The sequence below is a fragment of the Heterocephalus glaber genome, unplaced genomic scaffold (assembly GCF_053883595.1).
Source record: "Heterocephalus glaber isolate CG9 unplaced genomic scaffold, H.glaber_assembly_v1.0 deba00001689, whole genome shotgun sequence".
In the NCBI taxonomy this organism is placed as follows: Eukaryota; Metazoa; Chordata; class Mammalia; order Rodentia; family Bathyergidae; genus Heterocephalus; species Heterocephalus glaber.
The window spans coordinates 15,034,549-15,053,951 of NW_028258414.1; the positions used below are offsets into that span (position 1 = coordinate 15,034,549).

Here is a 19,403-nt window from a genome sequence, read left to right on the forward strand (position 1 = left end):
AGTGATAGGCACCTCTGCTATACACAGTGTCAATATCCGTATCAGGACTCCCAAGAAGTTAGGTCATCTGTGAAAAGCGATCTAAACCTTGGTCAGTCTGTCTTAGAAGCCTAACTGCCCTCAGAGATCTGAGCTAGCACTTCCAGGATGAGTGGTTTGCAGACTCTTCAACCCGAGTGGCTTCAAGGTCCGCCAGACAGATGCAGGGCCCCAGGTGGGGGCACTGATAGAATCGTAGCGGACACACTCTCATTCAGGGCCAGGGATTTAGCTCAGTGGTTTCGGCACCTGCTGCACAAGCGCAAGGACCTGAGTTCGATCCCCAGTACCAAAAAAAAAAAAAAAAAAAACAGACACACTCTCATCCAAGCCTGGACAGGCCATTATCTCCTAACAGGAAGCACTCACGGCACAGGGGGATAATAACATCTCCTCAGGACTGCTACGAGGCTCAGTTTAGATGGTGTGTATGATGCTGAGCTCAATGCCTGGCACAGAGAGGATGCCTGATAAACGAGCGTTATTGTACTGCACTGCTGTTAGTCACGTTTGCCAAGGTAGAACAGGCCAGTGGCCCGGTCATTGCAAAAGGCATTTCAAGCCCAGAGGAAGTTGAATTGTTACCAGCACCATGCAGCCTATGGGAGCAAGATGGGGCTGTGGCCAGGGGAAGTGGGGGAGGACGGCTGAGCTGACCTGAACCGAACCCAATTTAGGCCCAAAGGAAGGCCCAACCTGTCGAGGAGTCTGGGCAACAGAGGGGCAGGAATAAAGCTCCCATCGGCCTCAGCAAATATTTGCTGCTAACGCCTGTGGCAGAGAAAACAAGAAGCCACCTCAGGGTAGGGATCTGCGAGCTTGGTCTGGGGCCCAGGCCAGATGGGGCTGAGGCGAGGAGCAGAACCTGGGTCCATGTGCCCAGCAAGCTGTGCCAGCCCAGCCCATGTCAGCCCAGCCAAATTTGAGTTATATCAGGAGAAGGGATCTGTTCAGAAAACTCACCCATCTCTGCCTATTTGCATATTCTATTTTGGGATCTTTTTTTTCCCCTTAGCTTCCTAGAAAAGTTCTCATGATCAATTCCAACTTCACCTCTGCTGAACTGCACACGCTCACTCAATCCCATCTCCCCTCCAGTGCTGCCCCCTCCCCCACCAGCAAGGTCCCCAGGCTTCTCTGCCCTCCACCTCTGCTGTGCCCCATACATTCAGCCCTTAACCCCTGTAAGCTGGCTTTGGCTCCACCATGACACCTCCAAAGGTCACCATAGCACCAGTCAGTTAGGTCCAAGGTCAGCCCTGTTAGCAGGTGTATCTGTGGTGTGTAACACCCTTGACCTCGCCCTCCTCATCCAGTTCCTTCCACTCTCTCCACTTTGGTAACCCCAGCTCTCACCTTCCCAGAAGAGGCAGATGCGGCTCCCTTCCAGTCTCCTATCTACCACTTTCCATTTCCCGTAACATCTAACTCCTTAGTGATTACTCTTTTCCTCTGCTTTTCCCTAAAGAGTAAAACTGCCTTCTCTCATGATGCAAGCTCAGCCTTGAACTTAAAACTTCCTGATCACTATCTCAGCCCAGGGACATCCAACTGACCACAGGACATCGAAGCTTGGCGGTCCCTCGGCACTTCAAACTCAACATGCCCCAAACTGATCTTGCATTCTAAATCCTAACCCCAGTTCCTTATTCAAACCGAACCACCATCTACCCACTCGCATCCTGCCTCTTCCCTCCTCCTCGCCCCCAGATAGAGTCTGTCCTTCACACCTCCCGTCCCTCCCTCCGCCCAGCTCTCCTGCTGAAGCTCTGGCTGAGGCTCCCCCCATGTCCCATCTGGAGACTCGAGGCTCCTAAATGGTCCCCCACCCCCAGTCTCACTTCCTACAAATCCAGCCTCCACGCAGCTGTCAGATTATCTCACACGCAAGTCTGGTCCCAATGGCCCTGCCTCAAGCCATTCCAGGGGTGCTCACTGCTCTCCAGATAAAAGCCAGAGCCCCTCAGCCTGCTGAGCCCTCATCTCCAATTCATCTGAGGCCAAGGGCAGCTGGAGAAGAGCACAAGCTTTGAAGTCAGATGGAATGAGTTTCTAGCTGCCCCTTCCTGATCATGCACTATGGAGAGGCTCTCCGCCTCTTAACCTTGGTGTCCCGTTCAATGGCACTAACAGTGCATATCCAAAGATGGATATCAACCCTAACCCCCGAAGCTGCTCTCCACAGCACACTCCTCCACTGCCAGTGACAGGCCAGCCCACCATCAGATCTATGTGCATCACTGCCTCAACTTCCTCGCTGTCCCCTTCCTTCAAACCTGCCCCCATCCCCAATCTATCTACTGCCCACCAACCAGTGATTATTTTTTTTAAGCCCAGGCTGGTCTTGAAATTGTAGTGATCCTCCTGCCTCCGTTTCTGGAATCATAGGTGTGTGCCATCATGGCTAGCTTGACCTAATGTTCAAAGCTAACTCCCTCCCCTGATTAAGATTCTGACTCCTTGCGGTCCTCAGGGTTTGCCCAAACTCTTCACATGGTCCTGCCTTGCTATCCACCACAACACTGGGCTGCAAGACCATATTCTCTCCCTTCTCCCAGCCCATTCAGCCATGCGCCTCCATTAGATTCTTCTCTTTCCGTGTCAGCTCAGATGCCTTTCTCTAAGCACCTTCTCATCACACACACCCTAAGTGAGCTCCTTTTCCTGGAGCCACTTGCCTGGCTCATTCTCCTTGGCTTTAGTGTGAATGTGTTTCCCTGTCTTACCAACAACATGGCACTGACAGCTAGGATGGCACCATGTTCATCTGGTGTAGAGGCTCAATCAATGTTTGGTGAAAGTGTGGAAGGGTCAGTGAGGAAAGAGTCCTTAGCCCGTGGAAAGTCCCAGACCCAGTTGGGCAATTATCAAATCCAATACACACTACTCAAAACATGGCCACAGGAAGCAGAGCCAATATGCCAAGGACCCAGAGGAAAGAGCTGACAAAGGGAAACTGGGGATGGCTCGATTTTGGGAAGCCATATAACTGGTATGGGCGGTTGACTCTGGCCATAGGGCAGGGTTACCCAAATGTTCTGGAGCATAGCAGGGTCCAGACTCAGGAGCCCACACAACTCATTGGGTTTTTTTTTTTCTGGTACTGGGGATCAAACCTTGCGCTTACGAAGCAGGCAGCGGAACCACTGAGCTAAATTCCCAGCCCCAAGCCTACAAAATTCTGAAGGGCCTCAGGGGCAGGGCAGGGTAGGAGTTGGCACAAGTTGGAAACACCTCTAGGCAGACTGGGTCATGAAGTCTAGATCATAGGGATGGGAAGGGCTGTGTCAGCCCCATTTGACCACCACAGTCCCATGAGGATGGAACTGGCCTTTGTCTCCACCACAAATGAACAAGAGACACTGGGTTCAAAGACAGATTCCTGGTCTATGCTCTGAACCACAAGGTGGCTGGGCTCCAGGTAGCCCACTGAGGCACAGAGGCCTGGAACCCAGAGGCTAGGGAATTTTGAGACTTGTCAGCCAAGGCAGACACCTTTCAACATCAATCTGGGATTGCAAAGGAAGTGTGCAGAGACTCTTCCAATTTTCTGAACGAGACAGAATGGTGGGATATTCAGGTTACATGTGGAAGAATGGATTCTAGTCATCCAGAGAACAGAACTGTGCTAGAGATGAAGACAGGAGGGCAGGTCACAGGGGCAACTGAATCACCACCTCTGCCAGGAATTGCAACCCTCCCCGCCCCAGCCCCGATGCAGAAGAGGGAGCAGGCTTATTCCATGTGGCTCCCCAGGCCAGAAAGGGGATTAAGGGGCAAGTTCTCTGGGAAAGTTCAAGGACACACAGGCTGTCCTCACAAGTAGTAAGCTTTCTGTTCCATGAGGGGACAAGCAAAGGCCAAGTGGCCATGACTATGGATGGTGAGAATGGAACATCTGGCAAGAACAGGGCAGGAAGGGACCTCTGAGCTCCTTTCCACCCATGCTAATTCCCAGATGAAGCAAGCACCAGCAGAGGGGAAGGAGTTTTTCCCTAACAAAGTACTCACGGGTACCTGAGACCTGTTTCCTCAAGGTGCCCACATCTATGATGCTATGGGGAATACATACCAAGGGGAAAGAGGGCACAAGTGGATGGGGTAGCAGCTGGGGAGTTGGTGCCCTTTCTTCAGTATTTAAGCTCAGCCCTGCACGTTGGTGTCAGCATTGTTATTTAATCTGCTCTTGAATTTATGTGTTCAGGACAGAGAGGGCCCGGGAGCAGCTCTGAGGCCAGGATTCTGGCTGACATCTTTACAGACTGGGCAGCAAAGGATGGTTGGTAAGTCAAGGCCAGAGAAAGGACAAGGAGTCTCTTGGAAGGCTTTTCTGCTCCCCTTGAAAGTCCACCTGGCCACCCCCTGGATTGGGGGCATCTCAGAAGCCTGAGCCTCTTCTGGCCACAGCAGTGACACAGCAGCCACCCTGAACACTAAGCAGCAGCCTGCTCCAGTCCTGGGCACATCCTGAGATGGCCAAACCCCAAAGCACTGAAGAATCCAAGGGTTACCATAGGACACCTGTCCCAAAGGTGAGCATGAGTGTCACACAGCATCTCATGATGTGGGTCTAAAATCCTCCATCCCAGGCCAGAGCCACCCTTGCCCCCGATGCCACAGCACCAAGACTCCACACCTTGCTTGCCCACTGCCTCCACCAGCTCAGAGCAGCCAGAAAGGCCAAGCACTGGACAAAGCAGCAGAGTTGACCATCAAGTGTATTGGGCAAGGAAGGTGGAGGCACCTTCATGAGGGCCCCCCACCGGTGAAACAGGAAGAACAGGGAGCTCATGGAGCACCTCCAGCAAAGATGAGCTCCAGGGCGGCTTGGATGTCCCCTCCAGTAGCCTGCAGGGCCCGCAGGCTCAGCTCATCGTCCTGGATGCCCATGTCACGCAACTGCTGCAGCTGGGGCTGCCACTGGCTCTGTGGAGACAGGCAGGCAGAAGCTGTCAGCTGGGACACAGATGAAGACTCACCTAGTGGTGCTGTCAAAGGAAAGAGGGGAAGAGGGGATCTTCGCAAGGTTGCTGGTGTGGAGGTCCACAGAGCAGTGGCTTAGGAAGATGAAAAGACAGGCTTGAGGTTGAAGAGAACAAAGCATTCACAGTAAAAAAGATGAAAAGAGAAAGCATAAATTACTCAAGGTCTAAATTCTGAAAGATTAAATTTCTCTTTTTGCTGCTCTCTGTGCACGCGTGCACGCATGCGTGCGCGCACACACACACACACACACACACACTAATAAATAGGAGGATTAAATTTTAAAACTTGGGTTTTTTTTAACATGATAGGTATTGAAAAGTCTGACACCTACTCCCACCCCTACTCCAGATAACCAATATTAATTCCAATATTATATTAGGAAATATAAATATACAGTCCCATATTTTACCCTTCTCTTATACCCATTTTACATCCACCCCTACTCTTTATTTTTCTAACATAACCAATTTACCCTGGAAATCTTCCCAAGCTGGTACAATAAAGAACTTTTTAATAATCATATAATATTTCAACTCACTGATAAACTTAAATCTACCAAAGCTGGGGTATTTCCAATCTTTTTTATTATAAACAATGCTGTGGTGACCAACTCTGTAACAATGCCATTTTCTACAAGCACGAACAGCTCCAGACAAATTCCAGGAAATGGAAGTTAAGAATTACATGGTTTAACAGCTTCTTGTATTTCCTTTTCTGTAATAGTCTGCTTACTTTCCTTGCCCATTTTTCCATGGGGCTACTGGTCTTGAAGTTCCAGAATCTACACATTTAGATGCTGCCTTTCATGTGACATGTATTATAGACCCTCCTTAGTTTATTACTAGCCTTTATACTTTGCTTGGATTTTTTTGTTGTTTGGGCTTGGTTTACCAGGCAGAAATATTTATTTACTTAGACTTTTAGTTTTTTAGTTTTTTGAGAGACAGTCTTGCTGTGTAGTACAGGCTGATCTTGAACTCACTATGTAGCCCAGACAGGCCTCAAACTCATGATGATCCTCCTGCCTCAAACTCATGAGTGCTGGTATTACAGGTGTGTGCCATCACACCCAGAAATGTTTACTTTTATACAGTCGACATTTATAACTCTTATTTAATGGCTCCTGAGTTCTGAGTTTCAGTCACAAAAGGCCTTTGATACTAAAGGATTTAAAGAAACTCATCCACATTTTTTTCTAGGACTTTCATAGCTTATTAACATCCCTAAGTGTGCAACTTAGGGAAAACACTGAGTTAACACACGGAAAGGAAAAGGCAGCAGGGAAGGATGCAAATGGCAGGCAGGGTGAGACTGTGCAGGGCTTAAAGAAAGCACACATCAACTCACACTCATATGACAGCAGGGTAGGGCCAGGGAAAACTCTGCGCTGCAGAGCCAAGTGAACAGGCATCTAGTAGGGAAGATGGAAGTGGAGAAGACAAGCTGTCCATGTGTCTTGCATCCGTTCCCCTCAATGTCCATGAGGGCCACATGGGATAGGGAAATCACAGAGACTAAATTCTGTCCTTGCCACTACATGGCTTTGTGACGTGGACAAGTTGCAGGAATGCACACTCCGCTCCCCCAGCAGGCTTATTTTGAGGAGTCAAGGAGGCTGATGTAAAGCAAACAGCCCACCCATGGAGATAAAATGCTGATGCTTTAGATTTTTCACTACCTGCTAGAGTGACCTTCCCCTCCCTGATGACCGCTAGACCAAGTTTTATCTCCTTTGGTTGGCACTCAAGGCCCCTCAGCCCAAGGCTTCTGCTTTCCCCTCCTCTAGCTCCATCTCAGGACCTTCTACACAGAAGTATGTCACACATGTGCTCAGGAAGGTAGCCATCTCGGCCTAGGAACTATCCCCTTCCTATCACCAACCCTCTTCCTGCCTGGCTAACCTCTAACCAATTCTCTGATGACTGCCTCAATACCACTTCCTCAGAAAGGTTTCTGGCCTAGGCTTATATGTCAAGCAGTGGGTCTTTTTGCTCCTCAGTTCTGTACCTGCCTGGTGCTCTCCATGGCAGGGAGGAGGACAGGCTGGCATCTGCACCCAGGCCCAGTTCACACTAGTGCTCACTGACTGAAACCACCACGAGGATCCAGGCCAGGCAGTCAAGGGAACTGGGCCATGGTCACTGGGGGACAGGAACAGAAGCCAGAGGCACAACTACTCCTGCTGGGAGACTCCTTATCTGTCATACTGCCATTGCCTCCACTGCCTCTAGAGCAAAGCATGCCCAGTGGAAGGACCTCCACAGTGTAAGAGCGGTTTGGCACACTAAGTAATGAGGTGGGCACCAGACACAGGAAGCAGGAATACTGACCTGGAGGCTGGGCTGCCCGGAGGCCTGCAGGGCATGCTGGAGGGCTTGGCTAAAGAGATCGTTGGTGATGGGTGTCCCTGACTGGACTCCGGAGGACATTGGTGATGTGCCTGAAGAATGGCCCTAGAGAAAAACAGTAGCCAGTGACACCCTCAGAACCCACAACAGATAGCCACTGTTGCACATCATCCCACAGTGCTCCTGGGATATCCAGCTATGGTGATATCCACCCCAACAGGGCCTCCAACGAGATAACCACACAGAGGCACCTAAGAGATATCTAGGTCATCAGGAATGGTTCCATTCTCCTCTGCTCCAAGGAAACGGACTTTGAGACCCCAACCCACTAATAGGAAAGAACCCACTACCAGGGGAGATGGCCTTAGAAGCTGGGGTGATTTGCCACCAGGAAGCCAGTAACGTCTAGTCCATCAAGGATGAGGAATGGCACATCACGAACTATCCAAGTAGGCCTGTGCTAAACTCGTACTTCTGCCTAAAGGCAAGTGAAAAGGGAGACCCCTGAGCTGCAGGAAGAAATCCCCCCAGGGCTCAGCTCAAAGCAGATCTCACACTGGGGTCAGCAAAGACAAATCTGTCTGCTACGAGGAGCTTCTCCCTGGGGGCTGCCTTGAGCTTTCCGGCCCTCTCTCCATACCTGGGTGCCAGGAGTCGGTGTGTGAGAGCTGCTCTCCGGGGTGCTGGCCAGGGCCAGGGCAGTGGCCAGCTCGCTCTGGGTGATGGGCCTGGGCCCAGCAGCTCCACTGTACCCTAGGGATGCCGGGCGGGAGCTGGGGGTGCTGCTAGAGGGCGTAGACCGGGTGCTCTTAGGAAGGAAAGCACCCAGAATCAGGGAGGTGGCACTGTGAAATTTCCAAAGGAACCCCACCCACTCCAGGAACAGAAGTTCCATCAGGAATATAGGAAAGCAACAGCAGGACATGGTCTTGGCCCTCAAAAGGCCTAGGACAGTGATGGCGAACTTTTTAGAGCTTTTAATGATACAAACAGCCTTCTGTGGCACATGTGCCATAGGTTTGCCACCACTTGGCTAGGACCAGTTCCAAGCGTTGGGAATGGCAGGTCCCAGGGAGGGGCTCATGCCCAGCAGCATCTCCCCAGAGGGCAGGCAGCCAGGCCACTTACTGGGTGAAAGTCTTCCTCATCATCTGAGAGCCCTTCAAACAGGAAGCCACCTGGAGAAGAGCAAACAGATTTCAGGAGGAAGAACAGAAAGGCACAGGCGCAGCTCCAGATCTCAGCTCTAGTTACTCTCCAAATTCATATTTCATCACTCCCCTCGGAAAATTACAGGACAGATGCACTTCCTGACTCAAACTGAGAGCTCCCAAGGAACGCCCTCTGCCAGCACTATACATAGCTGTTGAGCACAGCAAACCCGGGCACTACTGGCTCCTGAGGGACCCACGCCTGCTCCTCTGGGGCTCACCTGGCATATCCCGGTAGGAGCTGGAAGGCATGCTCCTTGAAGAGGCATCAGCGCCCGGCATCGGGGTGCTGCCTGCTACCGAGTGCAGAACCAAGATGATGGCATTGACTAGGGCCGGGTGAGCAGGCACCAATCTAGAAGAAACCCAAAGGTGACTAAAGGGTAAAGAACATCCTGTCTGTGACAGTTCTGGTTGTCTCCTCAGGACAAGCTGCCTGTGCCTGCCTTGAAATTCCTCAGTCTTCAGCATCTTAGGAAGCTGTGTACTGCAGATCTGCCGACAGCAATGGCAGCAAGGCCCTTCATTTCTGGGATCCAGTGCAGATCCTCCTCGACTCCAGAAAGGCATGACGGGAAACACCAGCTTGGTAGGCTCAGCATTCAGCATCTGGTCTAGATGTCATCTCTACCATGCTGGCAACCTTTAACCTCCTCCCCCCAGGGTAGGGCTGTTTGTTTCACTTGCAACATAAGGGGACACAGCCTCTACAGCTCCTTCCAGCGCTAACACTGGACCTGCACACCTGCTTCTCCTTCTCCCAGCTTAGAATCCTCCCAAGGTTCCCTAACATCTACTAAACAAAACCCAAACTACCTGGCAAGCAGATCCCTCTCCCTAAGAAGGCTGCTACATGCTGAGCCTTCACATGCCCCTCCCCTTGGGCTTTGGCATTCCCCTTGTGACCCCTTGATCCTTCTCACTTCCTGACATATTTAGAAGGCAGACCCAAGTGACAGACTGAGGACAGGCTCCAAGGGCACAATCTAGGGTGACAATTAGGATTCCGGCCTAACCACATGAAGCAAGAGAAGGTACCCTTCAATGACTGCTATACTTACGTGTCTAGCATGCTGGGATCAGCAAAGACAGAGAAGAGATCCTTGTCCTGCAGAACACCTGAAAGTGAATAGAGATCCCCTCACAGAGATCTAGCTAGATCCAGGAGAAAGAGGAGGCTTTAGGACTAAGAGCAACCAGCTCAACAGAACCAAAACCTGCCCTGGTGAGAAGCAGAGGAAACAAACCCCCAAGCAGCACAACCCAAGTGCTCTCCATCTTGTCCCAGGGAGATGCTCCCTGCTCCCCACCTCCCCTGCACTTAAGCCACAGACTGAGTAACCTACACCTGTCTCTTCCCACATCTCTGGGTTCTTGCATTAGCCATCAAGGTGTGCAGGAAGGGTTCTCTGACTGCTGGGATCTTGGCTAACCTCACCTTCACTTGGCACCCTCAGACCTCATTTATGAAGTTACTTAGGCCATCATCACTCTGGAGGACTGAGAGCTCTTAGGGGGTGGGAATATGACACATCTTGATTACTCTCCCTTTTCCTCCAGGACCAATGATTCCTTTTTTTTTTTTTTGTATTAAATTCTTTTATTGGTACATTGTAGGTATACAGTACAATTACATTTCTCATTGGGAATTGTACCTTTATATAATGCATCTTGGTTCTTATTTTTTCCCCATTCCTAGCCCTCCCTTCACGCCCTCCACCCTTCCCTATTTACAAAGACTTTATTTCCATTTTTTCCATTTCTCATCATTTTTTCCTTTCCCTTCTTTCCTTTCCCCTGCCCCTCCCCCTCCCCCTACCCCTTTGGACCTTTCCTTCCTATTTTACATTATCGATTATTCATTCTAATAATTGGTACATTTTAGGTATACAATGTAATGACATTCATCATTGGAAATTTGCACCTTTACATAGCCTCTCTTGGTTCTTATTTTTCACCTTTGCCCAGCCCTCCCTTCAACCCCTCCAGTCCTCACTTTTTACAAAGATTTTGTTCCTATTTTTCCATTTTCTCATATTAATCCCATTCCCTTCTATCTTTTCCCCTAGCCCTCCCACTTCCTTCCCCTTTGCCCCTATTCTTCCTATTTCACATGACCTATTATACATTTAGTCCTTATTTACACTTTCAGTTTCTCACACTAGAGAAACTATTCGGTATTTACATGTGTGTCCTATTTATTTCACTTAAGAGTATTGCCTCAATGTGCATCCACTTAGCTATAAATGTCTCTAATTTCTCATTGTTTATGGCTGAGTAGTACTCCATTTTATAAAAAAACCACATTTTCTTTATCCAGTCTCCAGTTGATGGGCATTTGGGCTGTTTCCAAGTTTTAGCTATTACAAACTGTGCTGCTATGAACATGGGTGCACATAGATCACTGTGGTATGATTCTTTTAATTCTTTGGGGAAGATCTCCAGCAGTGGAATAGCGGGGTCAAAAGGGACTTCCAGTCCTAGTTCTTGGAGGTATCTCCATACTGATTTCCACAGTGCTTGCACCAGTCTACACTCCCACCAGCAGTGGAGCAGGGTTCCTCTTTCCCCACAGCCCCGCCAGCATTTGTTATTGGTTGATTTCATGATCGCAGCCATTCTTTCTGGAGTGAAGTGGAATCTCAGTGTCGTTTTCATTTGCATCTCTCGAATGACCAGTGATGCTGAACATTTTTTCATGTATTTATTTGCTATTTCTACTTCTTTGTCTGAGAAATGTCTGTTCATTTCAGACGCCCATTTTTGGATTGGGTCTTTAAATTTGGGAGGTCTGATCTTTTTAAGTTCTTTATAGATTTGAGATAGTAGACCTTTGTCTGAGGAAGAGCAGGTGAAGATTTTTTCCCACATTGTGGGTTGTCTCTTCACACTGCTGGTGGTTTCTCTTGCTGTGCAGAAGCTTTTTAATAAGAAGAGATCCCATTTGTTGATTGTTTGTGCTAGTTCATGGGCAACTGAGGTTTTGTTCATAAAATCTTTTCCTACACCGATGTCTTCAAGGGTTCTAACTAACCTCTGTTGCAACTGGTTCAGAGTTTCTATTTTAATATTTAGATCTTTAATCCATTTTGATTTTAGTTTAGTGCATGGTGAGAGATATAGGTCTAGTTTTAATCTTTGGCAAGTTGAAGCCCAATTTTTCCAGCACCATTTATTAAAGAGGCTATCTTTCCTCCTGTGAGGGTGTTTGGCTCCTTTGTCGAAGATGAGATGGCTGAGTGTGTCTGGCGTTGTTTCTGCATCTTCTAATCTGTTCCACTAGGACCAATAATTCTTTAAAAGATGGTCAGTCTTTCTTCCTTGCTTTCTCCTTTTACAACTATTTCCCCAAATCTTGCCCTACACTTACCTAAAGCAATGGGGTCACTGCTGAGGCCTGGGGTGGCCGCAATGATCTGGTCCAGAGACTCCTTGTTGCTGAGCATCTTAAAGACCTGCAGCAGAAGCAGGGAAAGCTGAGCACTGCAGCCAGCTCCACGCACACATCAGATGCCCACCCTCTGCTGGAGGGCTCCACCCTCTAAGTGCTTGCACATCTATCACCACAATCAAAAACCAGCCCCAGAAACAGATGCGCCTTTTTGCTCTGAGATTGTGGCTTACTGGAAGGGAAACTAAGAATTAAAAAAAAAAAAACGATAGGCTACAGTAAAGCTCCAATCTCTGTGGTCCTTTCCCTCACCTATAATTCTAATACTTCCAAAATACAAGCTCTCATTACAAGCCCAATAACAAAGATTTCACCAGGTCTCCAAAGTTCTTTTCAATTGTCATACAATTACTGTTTCATATTCACAGACACTAGGAAGTTCACAGCTATATTCACATCAACTGTCAACTCTCCTATAGAAAGACATCAGCCCACTTCCCCAGTGAGGGAATCTACATTAAGGGTTAGTAGGCAGGCAGCTCAGCTGAAATCAAAGAATGAGGCCGGGCAGAAACAGTGTGTAGATTCACCATATTCATTCCACAAGGTTAGTGGGAGGAGAGGGTGATCATCATCATTAGAGGGAATCTAATGATTGTTGATCCAATACCTGAGACAGGCTCTTTGGGGAAAGACAGGGCTCTATGGAGGCCCAAAGACATGGTGGAAACTCCTGGAGGAACTCTTGGTTGCTATGGCAACAGGCTCCCAGCTTCCACTCCATACTACTCCACACCAGCATTTACACCATCTCCAGCGACCCTGGCACACACTCACCGCTTCCCTGTAGGAAGAGCTGCTGTGCAGGGCAGTGTGCAGCACCCGGAATTCCCTCTGGGCGGCCACTTTGTCCACAGGTTCTGGGGGACAAGATATAGTTACCCTGCAGCCCAGGCCCTGACCTTGCCATTTTAGCACATTCCCTTCCTCCCTCACCTTCTAAGAATCTGCATGCCCATTCAGAAAAACCCACTGTGCCACAGATGTGAAAATGACCCCATCTTTTAAGTATTGTTAGCCAATGAACAAATTCAAGTTCCAGCAGAGGGGAACCTTACCACATGAAAGAAACGGTTCTGACCAACATCCCACTGCAGGAATCCTAGACTTCTTACATTTAAAAAGGAGGAAGAGGGCTGGGGATTTAGCTCAGTGGTTTCCCTGCCTGCTGCACAAGCGCAAGGACCTGAGTTCAATTCCCGGCACCAAAATAAATAAATAAATAAATAAAAAGGAGGAAGATGTAATCAATTCAACTCAGTAGACTCTTAAGCAAAAATTTAAAATAAGCTTGCTGCAAGTCATCTTTTTTTTTTTTTTTTTTTTTGAGACAGGGTCTCGCTTTGTAGTTCAGGCTGGCCTTGAACTCACTACGTAGCCCAGGCTGGCTTCAAACTTGTGGCAACCCTCCTGCCGCAGCCTCCCAAGAACTAGAATTATAAGTGTGCACTATACCACACCCAGCTTGGATCACACTTTTTTTTGGGGGGGGTACTGGGGATAGAACTCAGGGCCTCACACTTGCCAGGCAGGCACTGTGCCACTGAGGTAAACCCGCAGCCTGGTCACATTTTTTAAAGCATGGTTGTCCTCACCAAGCCTAGCCATTAGTGCTTGTACAGATGATACTGCCTGGCTTTGGGGGGGCACCATTTCCAGGCCAAAGTGTGACACCCCTGGAGTTCAGTGTGACAGTCATATCCTCACCTACACTCTAATCATGAGGGCTCTCTCTTCTGAAGAATAGCCATCTTAAGTATACACTCACCAAATACCTAGTGAGCATTTACCCTACACCTGGCTTTGAGCAAACCACAGAAATGTGAAAAATAAGAATCTCTGCCACCAAGGAATTCTTGGGGCAATAGGAGAAATGCAGCTAAATGGAACACAAACTACAATTGCCAAATACCACACTGAGGCCTCATCAGGGAGAGGATGCTAGCTAGGGTTCGAGCCATCACTAAGGGAGGACTGGGAGCCACTGCTGCCTCCCAGAGGAAGCCATCTGCAAGGGGCACCTAAGGTAGAGCGCGACGGGGGGAGCTCCAAGCCTAAGCAAGACCACAAGGCAGAAGAATGTGGTGCTCCCCAGGAACAGTGAGTTGCTTTGTTATGGCTGCAGTTCGGGGCATACATCAATTAGCAGGCTAAATGGAGAGCCTGGCAGGATCTGTAACCCAACATAGACAACCACCAGAGGGATTCAGACCTGACAGGTTCTCCTCCTACAGGTTCTCCTCTGTGCTTCCCTTTGAAAGAACAGTGCTGAAGGGGAAAATACTTGAAATACTGTCACAGAACAATTTCTTTTCAGATCAAAAAGTTCATTTTCACCTCTTCCAATAAAAAGCCCATTTGTTTCAAAAATAAATCTCCAGGCAGGAGGTGAGAGAAAAAGGTCTGTAAAGATCCTAAGCTGGCATCATGAGTAATCGGCACCTCTGTAACAACTCTGAGCCAAGTTTACAGTTTGGGAATGGGAGGGAGCCAGCCCAGTGGGAGGCACATGGGCTCTTGACCCAGGCAAACCTAGGTCCGTATCCTAGCTCCTGCATTCATTCGTAAGGTAACTCTGAATAAATAGCTTTCCAACTCCTTCTTCATCTACATGATGCTAATACTGTTACCTACACTGCAGAGCCACTGTCAAGATTATGTGAGATATTGAAGAGAAAACACCTGGCTCGCAGGAACCATAAATGTTTCTTTCCTCCTGCCAGTGCCCTGCAGCCTGAGAACCAAGGGACACACCTGCTCTGTTGTGAACAACCTTGGACTTGCTGCTTAGTACACAGAGGAGAATAGCACCACAGGGAACTCAGGGCATCTCAATAAGAAGACACTACAGAAAGTGAGTAGGAGCTTTGGCTGGGTGATTTGGAGGAAAGCAGGGTTTTGCTCTGGTTTGGATGCTGTTAAAGAGTGGGAGTGATTTTGTAATAACTTATTAAAGGAAAACCAGAGCGAGGTGAAAGCTGTGATTAGTAAAGAAGCAGCAGTCACTCTTAGTAGCTAGGAGAGGAGGACATGTGACCGCTTTGTGGTTAGGACGATGTGCAGAGTTTGGTCTCTGTTCCGAAGTGATAAGGAACTTAATCTTGTCTTGACCCATAATGGTCTCAGAATGTCCTTGTCTAATGTTGATGAACTGTGCAGCTGTTTGTGTTCTACTGAAAGACTCCAAGGCCTGGCTGTGAGTATCAAGCCAACCTTTAAATGTCAGGGGCTACCATTCCCATCAAGGTAAAAAAGATGATGGTTTTAGGTCTGGGAATTTAGCTCAGTGGTTTCGCCACCTGCTGCGCAAGCGCAAGGACCTGAGTTCAATCCCCAGTACCAAAAGGAAAAAAAAAAAGATGATGCTTTTGTCTTTCATCTTTAGAATCAAGAAGAGGGTAAATTTCACAGGGTAACTAGTTGCAGCAATCACAAACATTATGAAAATATGTCAAAATGTCAGTTTAACAAAGCTAGTATCTTTTACATAGCTTAGTTTTATCTTTGGTGAAGCCTTAAAATCATAAATGCAAAATTTATATTATGAATTCCATCAGCTCTTTCTATTATATATCAAAAAGGCTCTAAAGGTTTTACATATTTTCTCCTAGAGATACTTTAATGGTATTGGAATAGTTTCTGGAAAATCAATTTCCAATACAACAGGAAGAGTTAGCTGATTGAACGAATCACCCCAAGGCAGTAGGAGGATTTGCTCAGAAAAGAACAAACTACTGGACAACATTAGAGGAGCGCCAGAAATTTCCAGCTATTTTCTAATGAGAATAACAACCATAACAAAAGGATACAAAGTTCACTGAGAAATAAAAAGAGTTCAAACAGAGACACACTCCTCATCCCATCAGAAAACAGTGGGTAATGAATCTAAAAAATAGAGAAATGACTCTCCTACCATTAGCGGTATGGCAGTACGAAAGTCACAACTGGACTCTGCTTATCAATGTAGTGTAATCCACTAAATAATAAAAGTATCCCCTAACATCATCACCCCTGGTAAACCACCCCTTTTTCCACCCAAGCCCATGCCTGAAGAACACCCAGACTCTTCCCTTGGCGATATGACAGAAGCTCCGCCAGTCTGACTAAGGGTCAGCCTTCACTTACCTGGTTTCTGATCAGGCTCAGGCCAGGACTTGCGCAGAACGTGGACCGTGGACCCAGGCTGAATGCCATAGAAGTCAAGCGTCTGGTCATCTTTTAGCTTCCGGCCACAGTAGATCAGATCTTAAAAAAGAATTGCCCATTTATATTCTGTTCCTCAAAACAATGTAGATGCTTTCTGTCCCCTGAGAACTTTCTTTTGATTGGACACATAGCTGAAGAATGATTTAAGCTTTAAAAGATTCTTTTAGAGCTGGGGATTTAGCTCAGTGGTTCCGCTGCCTGCCTCGAAAACGCAAGGTCCCAAGTTCGATCCCTGGTACCAAAAAAAAAAAAATTAAAAAAAAAAAAAAATCCAAACAGCAGATTTTTAGGGCTGGAGATTTAGCTCAGTGGTTCTGCCTGCCTCACCAGTGCAAGGTCCTGAGTTTGATCCCCGGTACCAAAAGAAATAAATAAATAAAATAAAAGATTCTTTTATTTAAACAATAAATTCTAACAATGATTACTAGTAAGTGTAAATTTGTAAAATGGTCAGGCATGGTGGTGAAGGCCTGTAATCCCAGTACTGAGGAGGCTTTGACAGGAGTGCCTGGAGCTCAAGGCCAGCCTGGGCCACATAGTGAGGTCAAGGTCAGCCTGAACGACATAGTGAGACCCTGTCTTAAAAAACTGAAAAAAAGAAGAAAAATAAATTCATAAAATGAAGTTATACAGACTCCACCCACAGAACTCTAGGGCTTAATACTATGAACACTGCTCAACTTAAAAAAATGGAAAAATACAACAAATAAGGATGAACCCAAACCAAGTGTGACAGAAGGTACTTTTTTCATCAGTTGGAACCCTTAGTTATAAATTACATCATTAGTATAATTTAATTATATTATGCTTAAATTCCTCCTTCCTCTTAGAATGCCCTTACCATCTTCATTTCCTTTTTTATGCCTTCCCTCTAATCAACCAATTAAAAAAAAATCCTTGTAATCATACCTTAAGACTTAAGGGATTACTGAGGATCCTCCATGATCAATAGCTCCTTTCTTAGCCAAATTTTTGCACTTTCAGAGAAAGAACTCAACAATGTCACGTTAAGAAACTTTGTGATAAAGTAGTTCAGTATATAATACATGACTGAAATGGCAACCAATAATTTCATTATGTGAATTGTGCTTCTCATCCAACACTAACTTCTCTGGAGTGTTAACACTGTGAGGAAACAAATCCCAAGCCCTTAAATTACTTTGGTAATTCCAGAAGGATCTTCCCCCAAGAGATCAAACCAGCAGTCCAAACCCAGCCCATAGAGACTCACCAATCAGCTCTGGGTCTGGAACAGATTCCTGGAGTTTGCCAGCAATAAGCTGTTTCAGAAATGAAATGCTATAGCCTCCTAGTGAGCACTCTCCCAGTTCTGTCTCTGGCAACTGAAGAATAGATTTAGGGGCAAGTGGCTGATCAGCCAGCTTCACTGCCAGATGCCAGTCTGAGAGAGACATCCTCTCTCTTTCGCGCTCTCTCTTTCTCCCTGTAAAAGAATAAAGCCTTAGTAGTTGGACAGACCATCACCCTACTGCACTCCTTCCAGCTAAAGGTCTGAACGAGACAATTTAGTGTGACACTGTTAGATGCAACATCAGGAGGCCAGAACTAGAATCTGATGTCCTTTTATTCATCTTGTGAGGAACAGCAAGGAAATTAGCTCTTCGGGGCTCAGTTTCTTCATCTTTAGAGTGAAAATAAACTACCATCCAACCTGATAGCAACATTGTGGGTTCAAGTGAGATTATCCAATGCTCTTCCTTCTATATGTCCCTTATTCCGGATTTCTTCTTCAACTCTAAACTATTATAACAAGCACCTGGCCTTCTTTTGCCTCTCCTTGTCAAAGATCTATGTTGCCATTCAATTTACCATTTTAAAGTAAATCTGACCAAGTAACTTCTCTGCTTACAACTTCTTCAATGGCTCCAAATCATCTCAATGAATAAATCTAAACAGTACAGCCTACCTTACCAAATCATCAGTTCTGCTCCCCTCCCTTTCTTCTCCCGACTGAGCCTGGCTCTGCCCCATTCCTCAACGGGTAAGTACTCACTACTTCTCCATTCATAACAAAGCTCTCCCCCATCTTACACCTCTGCTCAAGTTCGGACTTTGCATATAATTTCTCTTCCTTTTAGGCCTCTCAACAAAGTCCTACCAAACAAACACAAATACAACCTCCTCTGCCCCCTTTTTTTTTCTGTTGTTTTCACAAACCCTATCCCCTCATTGCAAAAGGACTACACATATGTGTATTTCTCATATTCCCACGTACCCAATTCTTGAAAGAAAAAGACTAGAATTTTCCCCTTTGTTGTCCCCAAGCCCGGCATTTATGAATGCCTGGAAAATAAATCAGAAACTCCGAGGGTGGAACAGTGACAAGGCAAGTCCTTGTTAAAGTCATCATCACTGCTTGGAAAGAGGCCTTTGGTAGAGAATAGAGAAAGAAAATGCTGAGTCTGATCAGCAGACTTTAAGGCAGCCTCAATATATCGTCCATCTCTAGTTTCAAAATAAGGAGACTTGGCCTTCTCGTACACCAAGTACTCCTCACAACTGTTCCCTGCGGCAGGCACAATCATCTACAGTTTACAGGCGAGGAAATCAAGACTCAGAGAGATGAAATCCCTTGACCCAGTATCACAGATAGCTACTGGTGGAGGAAAGGACACTATCTGCTGGCGACCCCACCTCTCCTGCAGGAGCAGTTAATCTAGTCGACCCCCACGACCCAAGCCGAGCTCGCGCGTTCAGGGACCCGGCGCGCTCACCCGTCCCGCGGAAGGAAGCCGGCCGCAGAGCCGCCAGTGTAAACACTCCCTCAGGCCCTCCTGCAGGAAACAGGAAGCCCCGCGCTGCACTCTGGGAGTTGAAGTTTCCGTTGCGGCCCCGCCCCCCCTATAAATAATAGACTGGCAAAGGCCCTGCCCCGCTTCCGGTTCCAAGAGGCGTAATTCCTAAAGAGTTCCAAACTCCTGGCGCGAGAGTTTCGTGGAGCTTTTGCTGGAAAGCGTCTTCTTTCCTGTCTCCCTGACAGGACCGGAGTAGACAGGTATAGAGAGGTTTGGTGTGGGTTTTTGAAAAACAGTAAACACGCGTGACCCCCGCCGCCGTCCTTAATAGCAATGAAGTGTGTTGATTCTGCCTAGCTAAGGGGACGCCCGCTGCTGGGTTCCCGACTCGAGGGCGCAGGGGACC

General features: G+C 47.5%; 1 protein-coding gene across 2 annotated transcripts; it reads right to left on the reverse strand.

Annotated features, from left to right (window-relative positions):
- Positions 1-4,739: 4,739 nt before the first annotated feature.
- On the reverse strand, positions 4,740-19,085 carry Ubl7 (ubiquitin like 7). 2 transcript variants are annotated; one of them, XM_004855467.4, is made up of 11 exons: positions 18,977-19,085; positions 17,473-17,685; positions 16,161-16,280; positions 12,813-12,895; positions 11,955-12,039; positions 9,646-9,703; positions 8,806-8,939; positions 8,502-8,551; positions 8,014-8,181; positions 7,356-7,478; positions 4,740-4,965 (listed from the first exon to the last, which is right to left on the reverse strand). In XM_004855467.4, the coding sequence occupies exons 2-11, from the start codon at positions 17,654-17,656 to the stop codon at positions 4,828-4,830; spliced, it is 1,143 nt and encodes a 380-aa protein (XP_004855524.1). In that variant the 5' UTR covers positions 17,657-17,685; positions 18,977-19,085; the 3' UTR covers positions 4,740-4,827. The 2 variants fall into 2 exon arrangements, with proteins under 2 accessions (XP_004855524.1, XP_004855523.1); XM_004855466.4 differs by having other exon boundaries at positions 18,897-19,026.
- Positions 19,086-19,403: the final 318 nt, after the last annotated feature.

What these genes read in the sequence shown, in the direction of transcription:
- Ubl7 (XM_004855467.4), bottom strand. Translation starts at nt 17,656, where the DNA reads ATGTCTCTCTCAGACTGGCATCTGGCAGTGAAGCTGGCTGATCAGCCA. An exon ending in TCCAGACCCAGAGCTGATTG is followed by an intron (nt 16,281 to 17,472) that starts GTGAGTCTCTAT and finishes TTCTTTTTTAAG; the next exon opens with ATCTGATCTACTGTGGCCGG. An exon ending in TGAGCCTGATCAGAAACCAG is followed by an intron (nt 12,896 to 16,160) that starts GTAAGTGAAGGC and finishes CTTGTCCCCCAG; the next exon opens with AACCTGTGGACAAAGTGGCC.